Consider the following 12,874-nt stretch of genomic DNA (forward strand, 5'->3'; position numbering starts at 1 on the left):
ACTCAGTGGATAAGAACTGGATGGTTGCACTGAAAGAACAGCGGTCAAAGGCTCGATGTCTAACTGCAGGGCAGTGCCAAGTGGCACTCCTCATGGGGCAGTACTGGGACTGGTGCTTTTTAACATCTTTGTCAGAGACATGGACAGTGGAATTGAGTGCACCCTGAGCAAGTTTGCTTTTGACACCAAGCTGTGTGGTGTGGTCTACAACAACAGAGGGAAAGGAGGCCATCCAGAGGGACCTTAACAAGCTTAAGAAGTGGGCCCAGGCCAATCTCATGAAGTCCAATAAGGCCCAATGTAAGCTCCTGCACCTGAGTCAGAGCAATCCCAAGCACAAAGACAGGTTAGGGGGAGAATGAATTGAGGACAAGGACTTGGGGGTTGTTCATTAATAAGAAGCTTAATATGAGCTGACAATGAACCTGAAGTGAAGAGTAGAGGAGAAAATTTAAAGAAGTTTCTAATGCATCTGCCTACCTCTAGCCAAATGCCCAAACCCATTCTTTTTCATAGCCACTAAAATTCACCTTATTCTTACACTTGTAATATTAAAATTGTTGTTATTATTACAGAGGAAATTATCCATACTGTGGGCACAAGCTTATTTCCATTCTCCTGCAGAAATGAAATGCAATAACAGTAGAGGGATGTAGAGGGATGTCAGTAGCCTCTCTTTGCTTGTCCTGGTCACCCACAAGTACACGGTTTGAACAGACAGAAGCCTGCTCACCCAGGCTAGGAAAAACATTTCTCTCATCCATTCCCTTCCTGCAGATACAGACACCCCAGCTTGAGTGAAATCCTGAGGTGAAAGAGTGAAATTTTAAAATGCCTTATTTCACACATCAGAGATGTACCAGAGGCTGCCTGTTGGCGGTCATACGACTCGATGCTCAGCTCTCCAGCAAGCACAGAGGGAAAGTAAAGGATCAGACAATGCCTTGCACACAGTGCAGAGCACTTGCATCACTTGGACATGGCTCTTTTTTCAGACAAAACCATTTCAACAAGAAATTTATACTTCTAAAGACCATATCCTTCATATGGGATCCACAAAATGGATGGAAATTACACTGTCATTGGCAGTATCAAGCTGTACAAATAAAGACAGATCCTCTAAGAGCTGTTATGTGACCAGTAGCGTTGCAACTACCACCAGAAAAGAAAATTAAAAATCGAGCTTGGGGAATGTTTATATGTACATGTGAGCCAGTGTAAAGACAGCTTGCCTTCACATTCTAGTTGATGATAAAACGATACATTGGTGTGTGCACTGAAGACACACACATTTGCCACAGAAGAATGATGAGCTTGATTTTCTAAGCATCATGTAGTAGGTGACCAACTTCAGCTGCCCAAAAGCAAGAGCAGTGCTCAGCTGTCTTGAGCATCCATGCTAAGAAGCCTTAAGGGCATTCCCAGTTAGCACTTTGTTGCAGCTGTCTCACTCAACAGATTGCCCCTGAACATCACAAGCTGAGATGGTCCCAACATTTTAGCCATAAAACATTGACATAGCATTTTAACACCTCTGAATGCCTTTCAGAGTAAGAACTGAACATGATGTACTCACAGGGATACTGTAATTTCTTTCCCCACATTTAACAATTCAGGAGTGGAACCATTGCAATATTTCTATGATCTGTTCCACCCTTTGTTAATTGATGCTCTTCAACCCCAATACAATTAAAATGGACTGTTAGATTACAAATGGAAAGCTTATTTGTTATATTTCATCCAAACCATATCCCCAAGGGGTTTTATAGAGTCAGATAGTTCTGGATGCAATGTTTTCAAGACAAATGTCTTTGCTAGAAGCATTGTATGGAAGGACAATGGTTGGAATTTTTATAATCATCTACTTAATAGTAAAAAAATTCCTTTCAATGAGATGGATGTAACTTGCCAAAGAAGATGCACATGTGCTTTCACAACAATAAATCATCATGAGAACGATTTGTATGACAACACAGAGGAATTTAGCTGGCTCTTACAAGACATGATGAAACAGGAAGATAAGTCTTTTGCAATCAAGGAAACAGATACTGAGATTGTGAAAAAACACAGCTCAGATCTTAGCCAGTGATCCAGAGATAGGAAATAAAATCAAAAGAAATATTTTAAACAGCAACCCCAGAAAAGCAAGAAAACCTAGATATTCAGAAAATCCATTCAATGCTTTTCAGAAAGGAATTAACTTCCCTGGAGCACCCAGGGTTAAGTATTTCCTTAACTGACAGGGTAGCATGTATTTGTGTCCTGAGATTCATCATTTACAGGGCAGGAAAATGTGCAGACATAGAAACCAAGATGTGCAAACATCTCACACCAATTTTAAAATCCAGAGGAATCTTAAATTTAGTAACTCCACTTCTGTGAGGTGTTGAGGGGACAAAGTGACACAGTGGGGAGAGAAACTTCAATGATCAGCTTGTAGTTCTTACTCTATATAAATGGCAGAAGGAGCAAGAAGCCTTTCTTCTCCAATTCATTTAAAATACAAACACTGCAGCAGGCTTTGCACACTGAGATGTGCAGATGCAACTCACCCTTCTTGATTAGTGACTCAGAAAGGCTGGAGAATTAATCAGGAGGAGGCACTGCTTCCCCAACCCCTCACCACACAGCATGCTGTGAGGCTTGGGAATCTTCCCTGAGCAGCACATTGTAAGTCCTCTGTCATTCCTAAAACCATCATGGCTAAACTAGATAAATCCAGACCTCATAGTATTTAGAAATGCTGTATCTATCCCATACCACTTCACATAATATTTAAGACTTGTAAACATCGGAATGTAAAAGACATAGGTAATACTTTAATGCAGGTAGGGTGTAAAGGCTTGCAAAATTACACACTTCAGACAATTCTGGTCATCCAAGATACTCATGTGCTTTACAGAAATTAACTAACCTGGAAGATATTCTTGCCATCAGTAAAATAGTGGGCTTTTTATAGTCATTTTACAGATAGGTAAGCTGATGCAAAGAAAAGGATTTGCTGATGTCCAATAGGAATTAAGATTTATAGTGATGTTTCAAGATCTCCTTGTAAACTTTCAAAAACTATTAATCTGAAGGAAATGACACCTGCTTTCTGGTAGCACTGGTAGAGGCTATGGGTACAGAAATGTGTTACCACGAGGTAAACACAGAACATGATCTTACAAAGCATCAATGGCTTCTGTGTTCCCTGCCCTTGTAGTAAGCCCAAGGATATATTTCCCATCTTTCACCGAGATGAAAGATGCCCCACAATTACATCAGCTGCATCAGAAGGTAAAAGAATGCCCAGGAAAGCTCCCAGGGAGCCTCCAACTTCCTGGAATCGGATAGTCCTGCTCACCTCAAAACTACCTATGTCACATAAAAGCTCTGTTACTGACTCCAAAAGGAGCCTTTGGCTCCAGGTCACCTTGTTAGCAGATTCCTTACCTATTTCTCCAGGAACACGCTTGCCACTGAAGCGAAAGCATGCTGTGACATTGAGGCAGTTCACGGGCTGCAAGCCATCATGGCACTGAGGAGCTGTGATATTTATGGACACGGGCAGGAAAATGGAGATGTCCATGGTAATGACAGGTCTAGATCTGGAGATCAACAGAGAAATGGAAATGAGTGATCATTCAGAGGAAAATTTCTCAGCCAAAGGAAAATAAAAGCAGATTTGGTAAACTGCGCCATTTCAGGCAAACATGAATGAGACAGCACTTTTGAAGATAAATTATCACTTGACCTGTCTGACAAGGACTACCAGTGTCTGAATTAACACCATTGCATCAGCTTGAAGTTCAATGCTCAGACACAGACTGCAGGCAGGCAGATGAGGAAATTCATAGTAATCATCATAATAATAATCTCCAGCAATAGTTTCATATAAAGCTCCCTGATGGCTGAAGAGGATAACAAAAATAGCACACAGGAAACCAAGGACAACAAGCTTATGCAAGTGAGACTGTTGGCTAAGTGGCCTGGATGGTCAGGAGCAGGTAGGCAGAGACCTTAGGTTTCCAGAGAATGGTCTACGGTGAAATTTGTGCCCTGAAAGTCAAGGAGGAAGCACTGAGATGGATTCATACATAATTTTTCTGACAGTGTTAAGAGGGACAAGACACCACATTCATGTTTTCTAGAGGAGGGAATATTTGGCTTATTCCCTTCCAGAGCGTGGTAAGGATTGAATGCACTTTTCACACTGCTGAATCATTTCAGGAGTTACCAGGTGCACTGTGAATCAATTCTTCTACCCTGGCAACTCCAGCACCAGATTATTGCTACTACTATTCCTGGCTGAAGAAAACCTCATCAGGAATAGTAGAGCAAGCGAAGTGCCATCAGGCCCCAGGGTCAGTCTCCCCTCACGTAACAGAGAAACCCTGCCAGCTTGGTTGGGAAAAGCAGCCCAGAAATCCAAGTTCTCCTGTGCCATCCCCAGCTCTTCAGTCCAAGCTGAAGAAGTCCACAGTGCTTCACCCAAAAAATTCAGTGTTATTCTCCATGGCTTCCGTTCTATACATGTTCAACATGAACATATTCTTCCAAAATTAACTCCAGTAATAATAAAACTGCAGCAACCAGCAGATTCATTTGTAAGGTAGTCCCAGCAGCTGTGCAAGGCCAGACCACGTAAGCAAACCATTTCAGGACTCTCACTCCACAAGACACTTAATTTAGAGGTGGGAGAGAGACAAAAGAGAACAGGGGTTGTGGTTACACCTAATTCACATCAACTGGAACAAGATACAGTTCAATCTCCAGGACAGCTGCTCAGACTCTTACCACAGCCTGAAGTAACAGTGCAAGTTCCCCTTTTGATATGGAGGATGGGGATAGAGAACAACCCTAGAAATATACACAGTAAGGGTCAGGGGAGGGCTAAGGGGGACATGGAGAAAGAAGGAAAAAGACTAAGCTTCCTAGGGTCATTTCACACCTTGGGAAAAAAAACTTTTTCCAGATGCTTAAGGAAACATAACAAAGTAAGTGCTATATTGATCTAGAAAAATATCTCTCCTAGAAAAAAATATTTCTCCAGCCATTATGCACTGTGTGATTTTTTTCTCAATGTCAGCTCACTTGGTTATCCACTGGGGGAAAGAAAAAGCAATGCATCTGTCAAAGGGCCATACACACACGCGAGCAATACAGCAATGACAATCTGCCCCAAGTCACCGCAGCTTCCACCAAAGCCTTTAATATCACTTGGCAAAACATTTGTTGGTTTTGGCCAAAGGACTTCACAAAGGCCGCTGGAGGGGTGAAGAAAAAAAAAAAAAGAAAAGCTGGTTTCTTTATCCGAAGCTGAATCTAAACAGCAAGGGTGACACACTCTAAATTGGCAGTAGCACCAATTAATCAGGCTGCTCGTAAAGCCAGTCAGTAGTGCACTAAACTCCTCCAAAACACACAGGCAGTGACTGAACACGTGGACAGAGGTCACCGTGCTGTTGTGATGGATGTTGTTTTAAACTCCACAGCAAGCCTTTCAGATTGCCTTTTCCTCCCCTGCAAGTAACAACAAGGCAGGAGAAAAATGCACAGTTTTCTCTTTAGTGGTTTTGAAGATGTGTGGCTGTGAGATCCCATCCAGGGCATGGTATGCCTTTTCACAGAAGCAGCAATTGGCTTCCTCTGCATACATGATGAAGGAGCTGAAAACTCTTCAGAAGATGTCACCACCTGCCACACTGATTAAGAGCATTTCGTGCCCCCTCTCCTTTTTGTTTAACTGCTTCAAATGGAAACAGAGCCAAGTTTTTCCTGCCTTGAACAGGAAGAAGGCTGGCATTTCTGTACTGCAGCTCCAGAATATGTCTTGCCAGTCTCACCATATCCCTGTACCTTCCTTTAAGTAATTTCTACTTCCAGTGACATCTAGGTATTGATAGGACCTATCTATCTACTCAGTAGTAAAAAATGTAACAAATGAGCTACTGACAAAATTCAAACTTCCCATTTGCCTTCCCTGGTCTGTGCATCTTAAGCTTTCTCCTACTCTAACTTTCCACCTCCACAATTTGATGAACCAAGCTGTCACACCTCTATCAGATGAATCAAGCAATTGCACTTAACTCACACACTTGAAACAGCAGCCCAAATCCTGTGTGTATTGCAAATGTCCCTGTATTTTGTTTCCCTGAAGACTGATTTCATTCCATGTCCCATTATAACTTGCAAAATTACATCCTGGCATCATACGCAGCTGGCTTTTTGCTCAACTGTGTTCCCTTAAATCATAATTTATTTACTTTATGCAAATGCAAGAACAATAAAAAAGCCTTCTCACAAATTCAGAGCAACCTTTCTAAAAAGGCACTGAGATGCAAGTCATCTCCTTCCAGCTCTAACCTTGTTTTCTTCATAGCCCTGGGAATCCTATGTTTTGTCTCATACCTCACTACACTCTTCAAACTAGATTGTGAATTCTTTGACACCATCCATATCTAAGGTTCTGCTTAATAAGTAATCCAGCTTGCTTCTTCTGAACACAATAAACTAGGGAGAAAATTGGAGTGGTGGAGGACCCAGACCACATAAGATATATACAGAAAACAGACACAAAAAAAGAAGGCAACAGTAGATGGCAAAGACATTGATCTCACCTCAGAAGAACTACGTTGTCTGACAAGAAGGCTCCAACAGTCACATCTGAAATTTTTGTAAGATTGAGACAGTCAGAAAGGAGGCAGAGAATTTAGTTCTTTCAATTCAGGTAGTAAATTATGGATTATACATTTAAAAAAAGCCTTTTCCTGACTTAAATCAGCCAGCTGGTCCCTTCAAATATCACTGTTCCTTACAAGGAGCTTTGAATAACAGAGTGGGAAGGGAAGAAAATGCTCAGCTTCACTGGCCTCCTGCAATGGCAGCAACCAGCAACTTGGAAATGACCAGCTCTGTTGCTTGCTTGGACTGCTGCTGTGTTTCCCAGTGCTCCCACTGCCAGAGTAGTGGACATACCTGGATAACCATTGCCATCCATATCGACTCCCCCTGATATGGACTGGCCGAACATCCGCAGCATTGGATTTATTGTTTGCCCAGTCAGCTTCTGCAGTGGAAAATACACAAGTGAAATCAGTCAGTAAAACAAAAGAAATCCTCTAACAAAACCAAAACAAACCTCAAAAAAACCCAAAACTTTTCAAGCCTGATTTTCATGGTTACTAGGGCTCTTTTCCATGGGAGTGCCACACATCTGCAGGCTTGCAGCCCTGAGCAGGAAGGCCGCTGACTGCAGGAAGCCCTTCTGCTCTGGGCTAGGAGGAGGCCAGTGTTGACTTGGATTGAAAGCCACACCTGCATTACAACCCTCATTCAGAACAAAACAAAGCAAAATAAAGAACACATCAAGCAGATTTCTTGTGGGTGGAGGTTACAAAATTTAACTGCACCCGAGAGACTTTTTTTTTTTTTTTTTTTTTTTTTTGCATTACCTAAACCTAAATTTTAGTGGCATCTTAGCAAAATTAATGATTAATTGAAACAGAAAATCCTGCACAACTATTCCGTTTCACAGTTTGCCAGCATACTCAAAGGCAAAATGATTAATTTTCATCCCACTTGGAAATGCTGGTTCCCATCAGCTATTATGCAGCATTTTGCGTCAGTTTGGAAGCTGCATCTCATTTCTGCCTCCCCAGTGCAAAGATCAATCAACTTCTAACATAGCTTTTCTTTTTTTTAAATTCCAAACACAAAAACTTTATCTAAAAGGCTTGAATTGTAAATGCTTTTGTCTGAAGCAAATTCATGTATCAAAATCTCATTTTCTAAGGTACTCGGTTGTCTCCCAGTTCTCATTATATTGGGCCACCAATGCAAGACCTGAATTCAAACCAATATCTGACTGCAGAAGTTGAAGACAGAGGAAACCTATCCCACACAGTAATTTTCAAAGCTGTTGGTGGTGCTTCACAGCTTGTGACATGTGACCAGCTTTTCACAGCCCCCCCATAAAATGACATAATATTGGAAAAAAGGTCAGACAGGAAATTCATGGAAAAAAAGACAACTTGAGACAAAGAAAGATACCCTGAAGTCCTGACAGCCAGTTTAAAGGAAAACCAGGGTACTGCTGTGTATAGACCTCTTTTTCCTATTTGTGGGCAGATAAGATTAAAAGGACTGGAAGTAACTTCCTCCCCACATAACACTTGCATCACATTTTTGAGGGGTCACAGTTCAGATGGTAAATCCCACCTGCAAACATCCTGGTGGACATCTGCAGACTACTACAGTCTAGAAAGTGGAGGTATAATGCTGCTCTCCTTTTAAGTGCCATGAATGAAACCAGCAGGCCACAAAGCCAACTAAACTGCTTCTGCTCCCAGCCTTTACTAAAGCTGCTGAAGGGCCTTAAGGGAATGACATTGATCAGCATTTTAAATTAAGAAAAGGGGGGAGGGGGAAAGCTAGCAAAAGGAAAAGGATGAAAATGTATACCTGCACACACACCCTTCACCTCTCTCAGATTATTTTAAAAAGGAAATCTAAGGCTTTAAAATGTCTCAGGGGTATAGTAATAAGATCTAAAAAGTCTTTTACCTCTGGGTTCAAATCCAGGGCAGGCAGGTAAAGAACTGATTTTGCCTCACAGTTTTTTTGTGTCACATGCTGGAGATGAACTGGTGGTGTGTCTGGTGAACTGCAGCAGACACTGCCTCTAAGTGGTGCCCCCTTGGCTGCCTCAGGACATGGGGCAACAACAGGAATGGTATAATCAGCCAAAGAACATGGTACCCTGACACCTTCTTCATCTGGAATCTGTCCCACTGACAAAGTAGAGAGGCATACACCATTTCCGGTGCTGCTTCTTCAATGGGAAGGGAGAGATTACAAGCAGGATGTTTTGCATCCCACCCAGATGATCTGGCCTCTTTCAAAAAAGTAAAATTTTCCCACAAATAACAAAAATAAATTAAAAAAAAAAAAAATTCTGATCCTGTTCACCATGAGCTGGAAAACTCCAGGTTTTTCAGCAACCAGAGAAGAAATCTCCAAACCAGTGGCTCTCAGCAAGAAACAGGCAGAATCCTCCACATGCCATGCATTAGTGCATTTCAGAAGTATCCATACAGAGTCACTGAACTTTCTTTTTTCTAAAGCACAGCACAGGGCATATGCATAGTAAAAGGGAGAAAGACTAAACTTCTGTGATCTGCTAGAAAAGTCTCCAATATAACCACTAAACTCTTTACTTCTGCTTGTATTGATTTACTGTGAAGGATCCCACCCAGCAACAAAACAAAACAACCAGAATTTCAAACACATGGAGAGAGGGAGAGCACATTCAGGCTCTCTGAAAAAAGGAATGTGCTGGACAGAGACTAGGGGACACATGTTGGGCAGCATGACCATGAATTTATCTTCTCTACTGCCTGTCTACAGTAGCTAAATGGCACCGTGTCACCTTTGTTCAAGATGCTATAGCTTGTCCCAGCTGAGATTTTACTTCATAAAAAGATTTTAGTCCCCATTGCCAGGGGAATGACACCCAAGAAAGGTGCTGTGATATATTGTCACATGGCAAGGAGAGGACCAACAAGGTGCCAAAGAGGCTTCTGCGGGGCATAAAAGAAAACTCAGTTCCTCCTTCTCACTAAGCCTGCTTCTGCAGTAAGAAAGTGCAACTTCCCAGCTCCCCATTGGCCTCCACATAATTTATATGCCTAACTGTGTTCTTCTAAATCAGAATTTATTTATTTACCTTATGCAAATACAAGAACAGCTAGTAACTGTAACAAAACATCTCCTGACTAATAATTTTTACCCTACAGTATAGGAAGGGACCAATGTGGGAGATGCTATCTTCAAACCAAAACTGAAAGCCAGGACTATGATGAATCCAATAATGGAACCTCTAAGTATGTTTTTTTTTCTCTAGGCCTTGGGAAAATTACTTCAGAGAGGTATGGTAAATGATTGTGTCACATACCATAGAGTACTGAGGTACAATACCACTAGCATCCCCATGGTAAATATACACTGCTCCTATGTAGTTATCCTCCTTGGGAGCTCCAATGGCAACATCTGCAAAACAGTATAGATCATACACATTTCAAAATCCATTTCACTAAAACAATATTTTCCCAGTTTTTGAAGCCAGCTATCCATAGCAAAAGAGCTCCCCACAATGAAGATGATCAGCAGTTCATGTGAACCTGGCTAGAAGAAACTTGTTTAATTTAATAAAGAGCTCATGTTAATATAAACAATCATAAATGTGTATTAATTTGTACATGCATGTGGCTATATTGTGCCTAATTAGAAACATGTGCTTGTTATGGAAATGTGTGTTTATTAACTAGCAACCATGCTCAAAAGTTTAACTTAAAATCCCAAATCTCAAATCCAGGGGAACATAAGCTTTGTGAAACAAGACAGCATTGGCAAAACTTACTGGAGCACTACACTGAGTTTTCTTGAAAATCCTAGGCTCTAAATGAGGCTGGGTATACTAAGTGGATAGGCAGGAAGAAAAAAAAGGCTGCTGTGGGTGCATTTGCAAATTAGATTTGATCCAATCTAACTGCAAATGCCTGCAGAACGAGCGATCCCACCTCCCATTCTCCTCTTCTAGTTGGATCTAGAGACTGCAGAGCTGCTAAAATTAAACTTTTCCCAATGGCTTCATGCACATGGACTGATATAACTCACTCTGCAGTGTCCCCATCACCACAACCAACCCACCAACCCATGCAATGTCTTTGGGTTAGGTTTAATGGGATACTGCACTCTGGCCTAGAAGAAATAAATCCAGGCTCACAGTGAGGGAGTCAGCCTTTGCTTGGAAGTCCTTAATCTGCATTGCCAGATATCAGGGCAGAAAAGGTGCCACTATCAACTTTTTGCTCTCACCTATTGTTAACAGAGCGTGCAGACTCACACTGAGCAGCCTGCAAAAGCAGCAGGGGTAGATTAAAGCAAAGGAGAGAAATTATTAATAGATTATGCTCTGCTAATGCTAACAGGAGTGAGAAGCTACTTCTTCATTATAAGATACAAAATTATGTCCCAAAAAATGGAGAAACTTGAAGACATAAGGAAATGGGAAAGAAGGAAAGTCAGACATAGGTTTTGGTTGGGGTGTGGGTAACTAAAACCTTTTGTAAACCTTACAGAGATGAAGAAAATGCAATAGCAAGGAGAGAAAATCAGAGCAATGTTAATGAGATAGGGGTGCAAGTTATGTGGACATGGACTGAACCTGCACCAAAGGGCCAATCAGCTGCAAAAGCCTTTAGCAGACAAATCCTATGTAACCACATTTATCCTTAGTGTGAGCGCATGTGCTGATCCGGTCTGGAGGAGCAATGAATGCCACACAGCACTCAGCCATGAGAGGAGACCAGCAGTGCCACCAGCCCCCTTAGCACTTCCAGAGAAACAGTCCAGGAGGGAATCACACTGACCTGGGAAGCCATCGTCATCAATGTCACCGAGGGCAGCCATGCTCTCTCCAAAGTGTGCATTGTAGGCACTGTCACCGTCCAGGATGAGCTGCTCTTCCAGCACTCCCTAGCAAGCAGGAAATAAAACAGTCAGGGAAATGGTGTGAGCGTTGGACAAGGTGAACCTTCCCTGCAGGAACTGCCCACCTGCCCTGAGAGGCACCTGGGGAAGGGCTGCAGCCTGACTCACTGCACACAGATCACCTGGGTGCTACAAATTAAACTGATTTGGTGTTTTAACCTTCCATCTTTTAGTTTCAAAGGGGAACAGGAGGGTGGGGAGAAGGAGCACGTGGGTGATATAACTAAAATGCTAAATTACCTAAACCCTAACTCTGTGATGTAACTAAATGCAGTCGTGGGGCTTGGTGAGCTCCTGAAGTTTTCCAGATGCCTAAAATGTAATAGCCCAGAGCTTGCTCTACTGGCAGATTACATCTGAGGAGTGAAATCCTCAGTCCAGGCTTATTCAGCTAAACTCCAGTGAGCTAAGGACAACTTTCCCCAAAGCAAAGAACATTTGGGCACTTGGATTTGAAAACTTCTTAAGCATTGAACAGAAGGATTAAAGTAAGTCCCCAAAAAGCCTTCTGAAATGAAGAATAAGGAAAGAGATTTAATGAAATAAAGAGACAGAAGAAAGTTCAGAATAAAGTAGCTTTGTACTCCTTTGCCATGAGAAGCCTTATAAGGATCTGGTATTTCTTGCCCACCCACTTTCTGGTCAGATACATAAGCTTTAGTTTCTTGCAGTCTTTCCTCAAGGGAAAGGCCCATTTCCACAAGAAAACTGAATTTAGTTATGCAATATAGCTCCATACCCACCCCAAGGGTTGTTTTATTTTGTTTTTGCTTCCTTTGTGAATGAGAGTAAACTGCCCTCTGGAACATGTAATAAAATCTTTTCTTGGCTGCAGGGATTTGCTGACTTTAAGAAAATCCCACATAATGAAATTGAAACACAACAGAGAGGAGACAGGCAGGCCTGTATGTGCAACTCATTTCTTTGCAGTCCTCACAGGAAACAGCAAAATACAAGTGTATTAAATCTAGCAGCACTATGCATGCTTGTATTAAGATGCAGTTTTGCCTGATCCACTGCAATGACCTCTTAAGCAACAGTACTTGCAAGATGAAACAGTTTAAAATGACCAAACCCCTAAATAAACTCCACAAACCTGCAAACCATTGTTCCTGCAAGTAATTCTTGCTTCAGGAGTATAAGAAACTCCTACTAGCCTCTTAACTGTCTTATAAAAGAAAAATGAAATCATGTATGCTCTCATTGTGAGCAGGAAAAGTTTGATGATAGCCCCTTAGTATTCTGGACCCTATCCTGAGTACCCAGCAGCAACACTGCAGTATAAGAAGTGGGACAGCTTGTGGATCAAACTGAAAAAGTAAAAGTTCATTTAAAGAAT

The 12,874-nt window shown here is 41.8% G+C and overlaps 1 protein-coding gene across 1 annotated transcript in view; it reads right to left on the reverse strand.

The window, feature by feature from the left end:
* Positions 1-12,874, reverse strand: part of ITGA9 (integrin subunit alpha 9) — a 211,105-nt gene that overhangs the window by 162,615 nt on the left and 35,616 nt on the right. The window contains exons 10-14 of the mRNA XM_071736098.1: positions 11,415-11,520; positions 9,938-10,032; positions 6,961-7,051; positions 6,603-6,648; positions 3,436-3,590 (exon numbers count right to left, since the gene is read on the reverse strand). Coding sequence (XP_071592199.1) covers positions 3,436-3,590; positions 6,603-6,648; positions 6,961-7,051; positions 9,938-10,032; positions 11,415-11,520 — 493 coding nt within the window. The remainder of the gene's footprint in view (positions 1-3,435; positions 3,591-6,602; positions 6,649-6,960; positions 7,052-9,937; positions 10,033-11,414; positions 11,521-12,874) is intronic.

The sequence above is a fragment of the Heliangelus exortis genome, chromosome 2 (assembly GCF_036169615.1).
Source record: "Heliangelus exortis chromosome 2, bHelExo1.hap1, whole genome shotgun sequence".
Lineage (NCBI taxonomy): Eukaryota > Metazoa > Chordata > Aves > Apodiformes > Trochilidae > Heliangelus > Heliangelus exortis.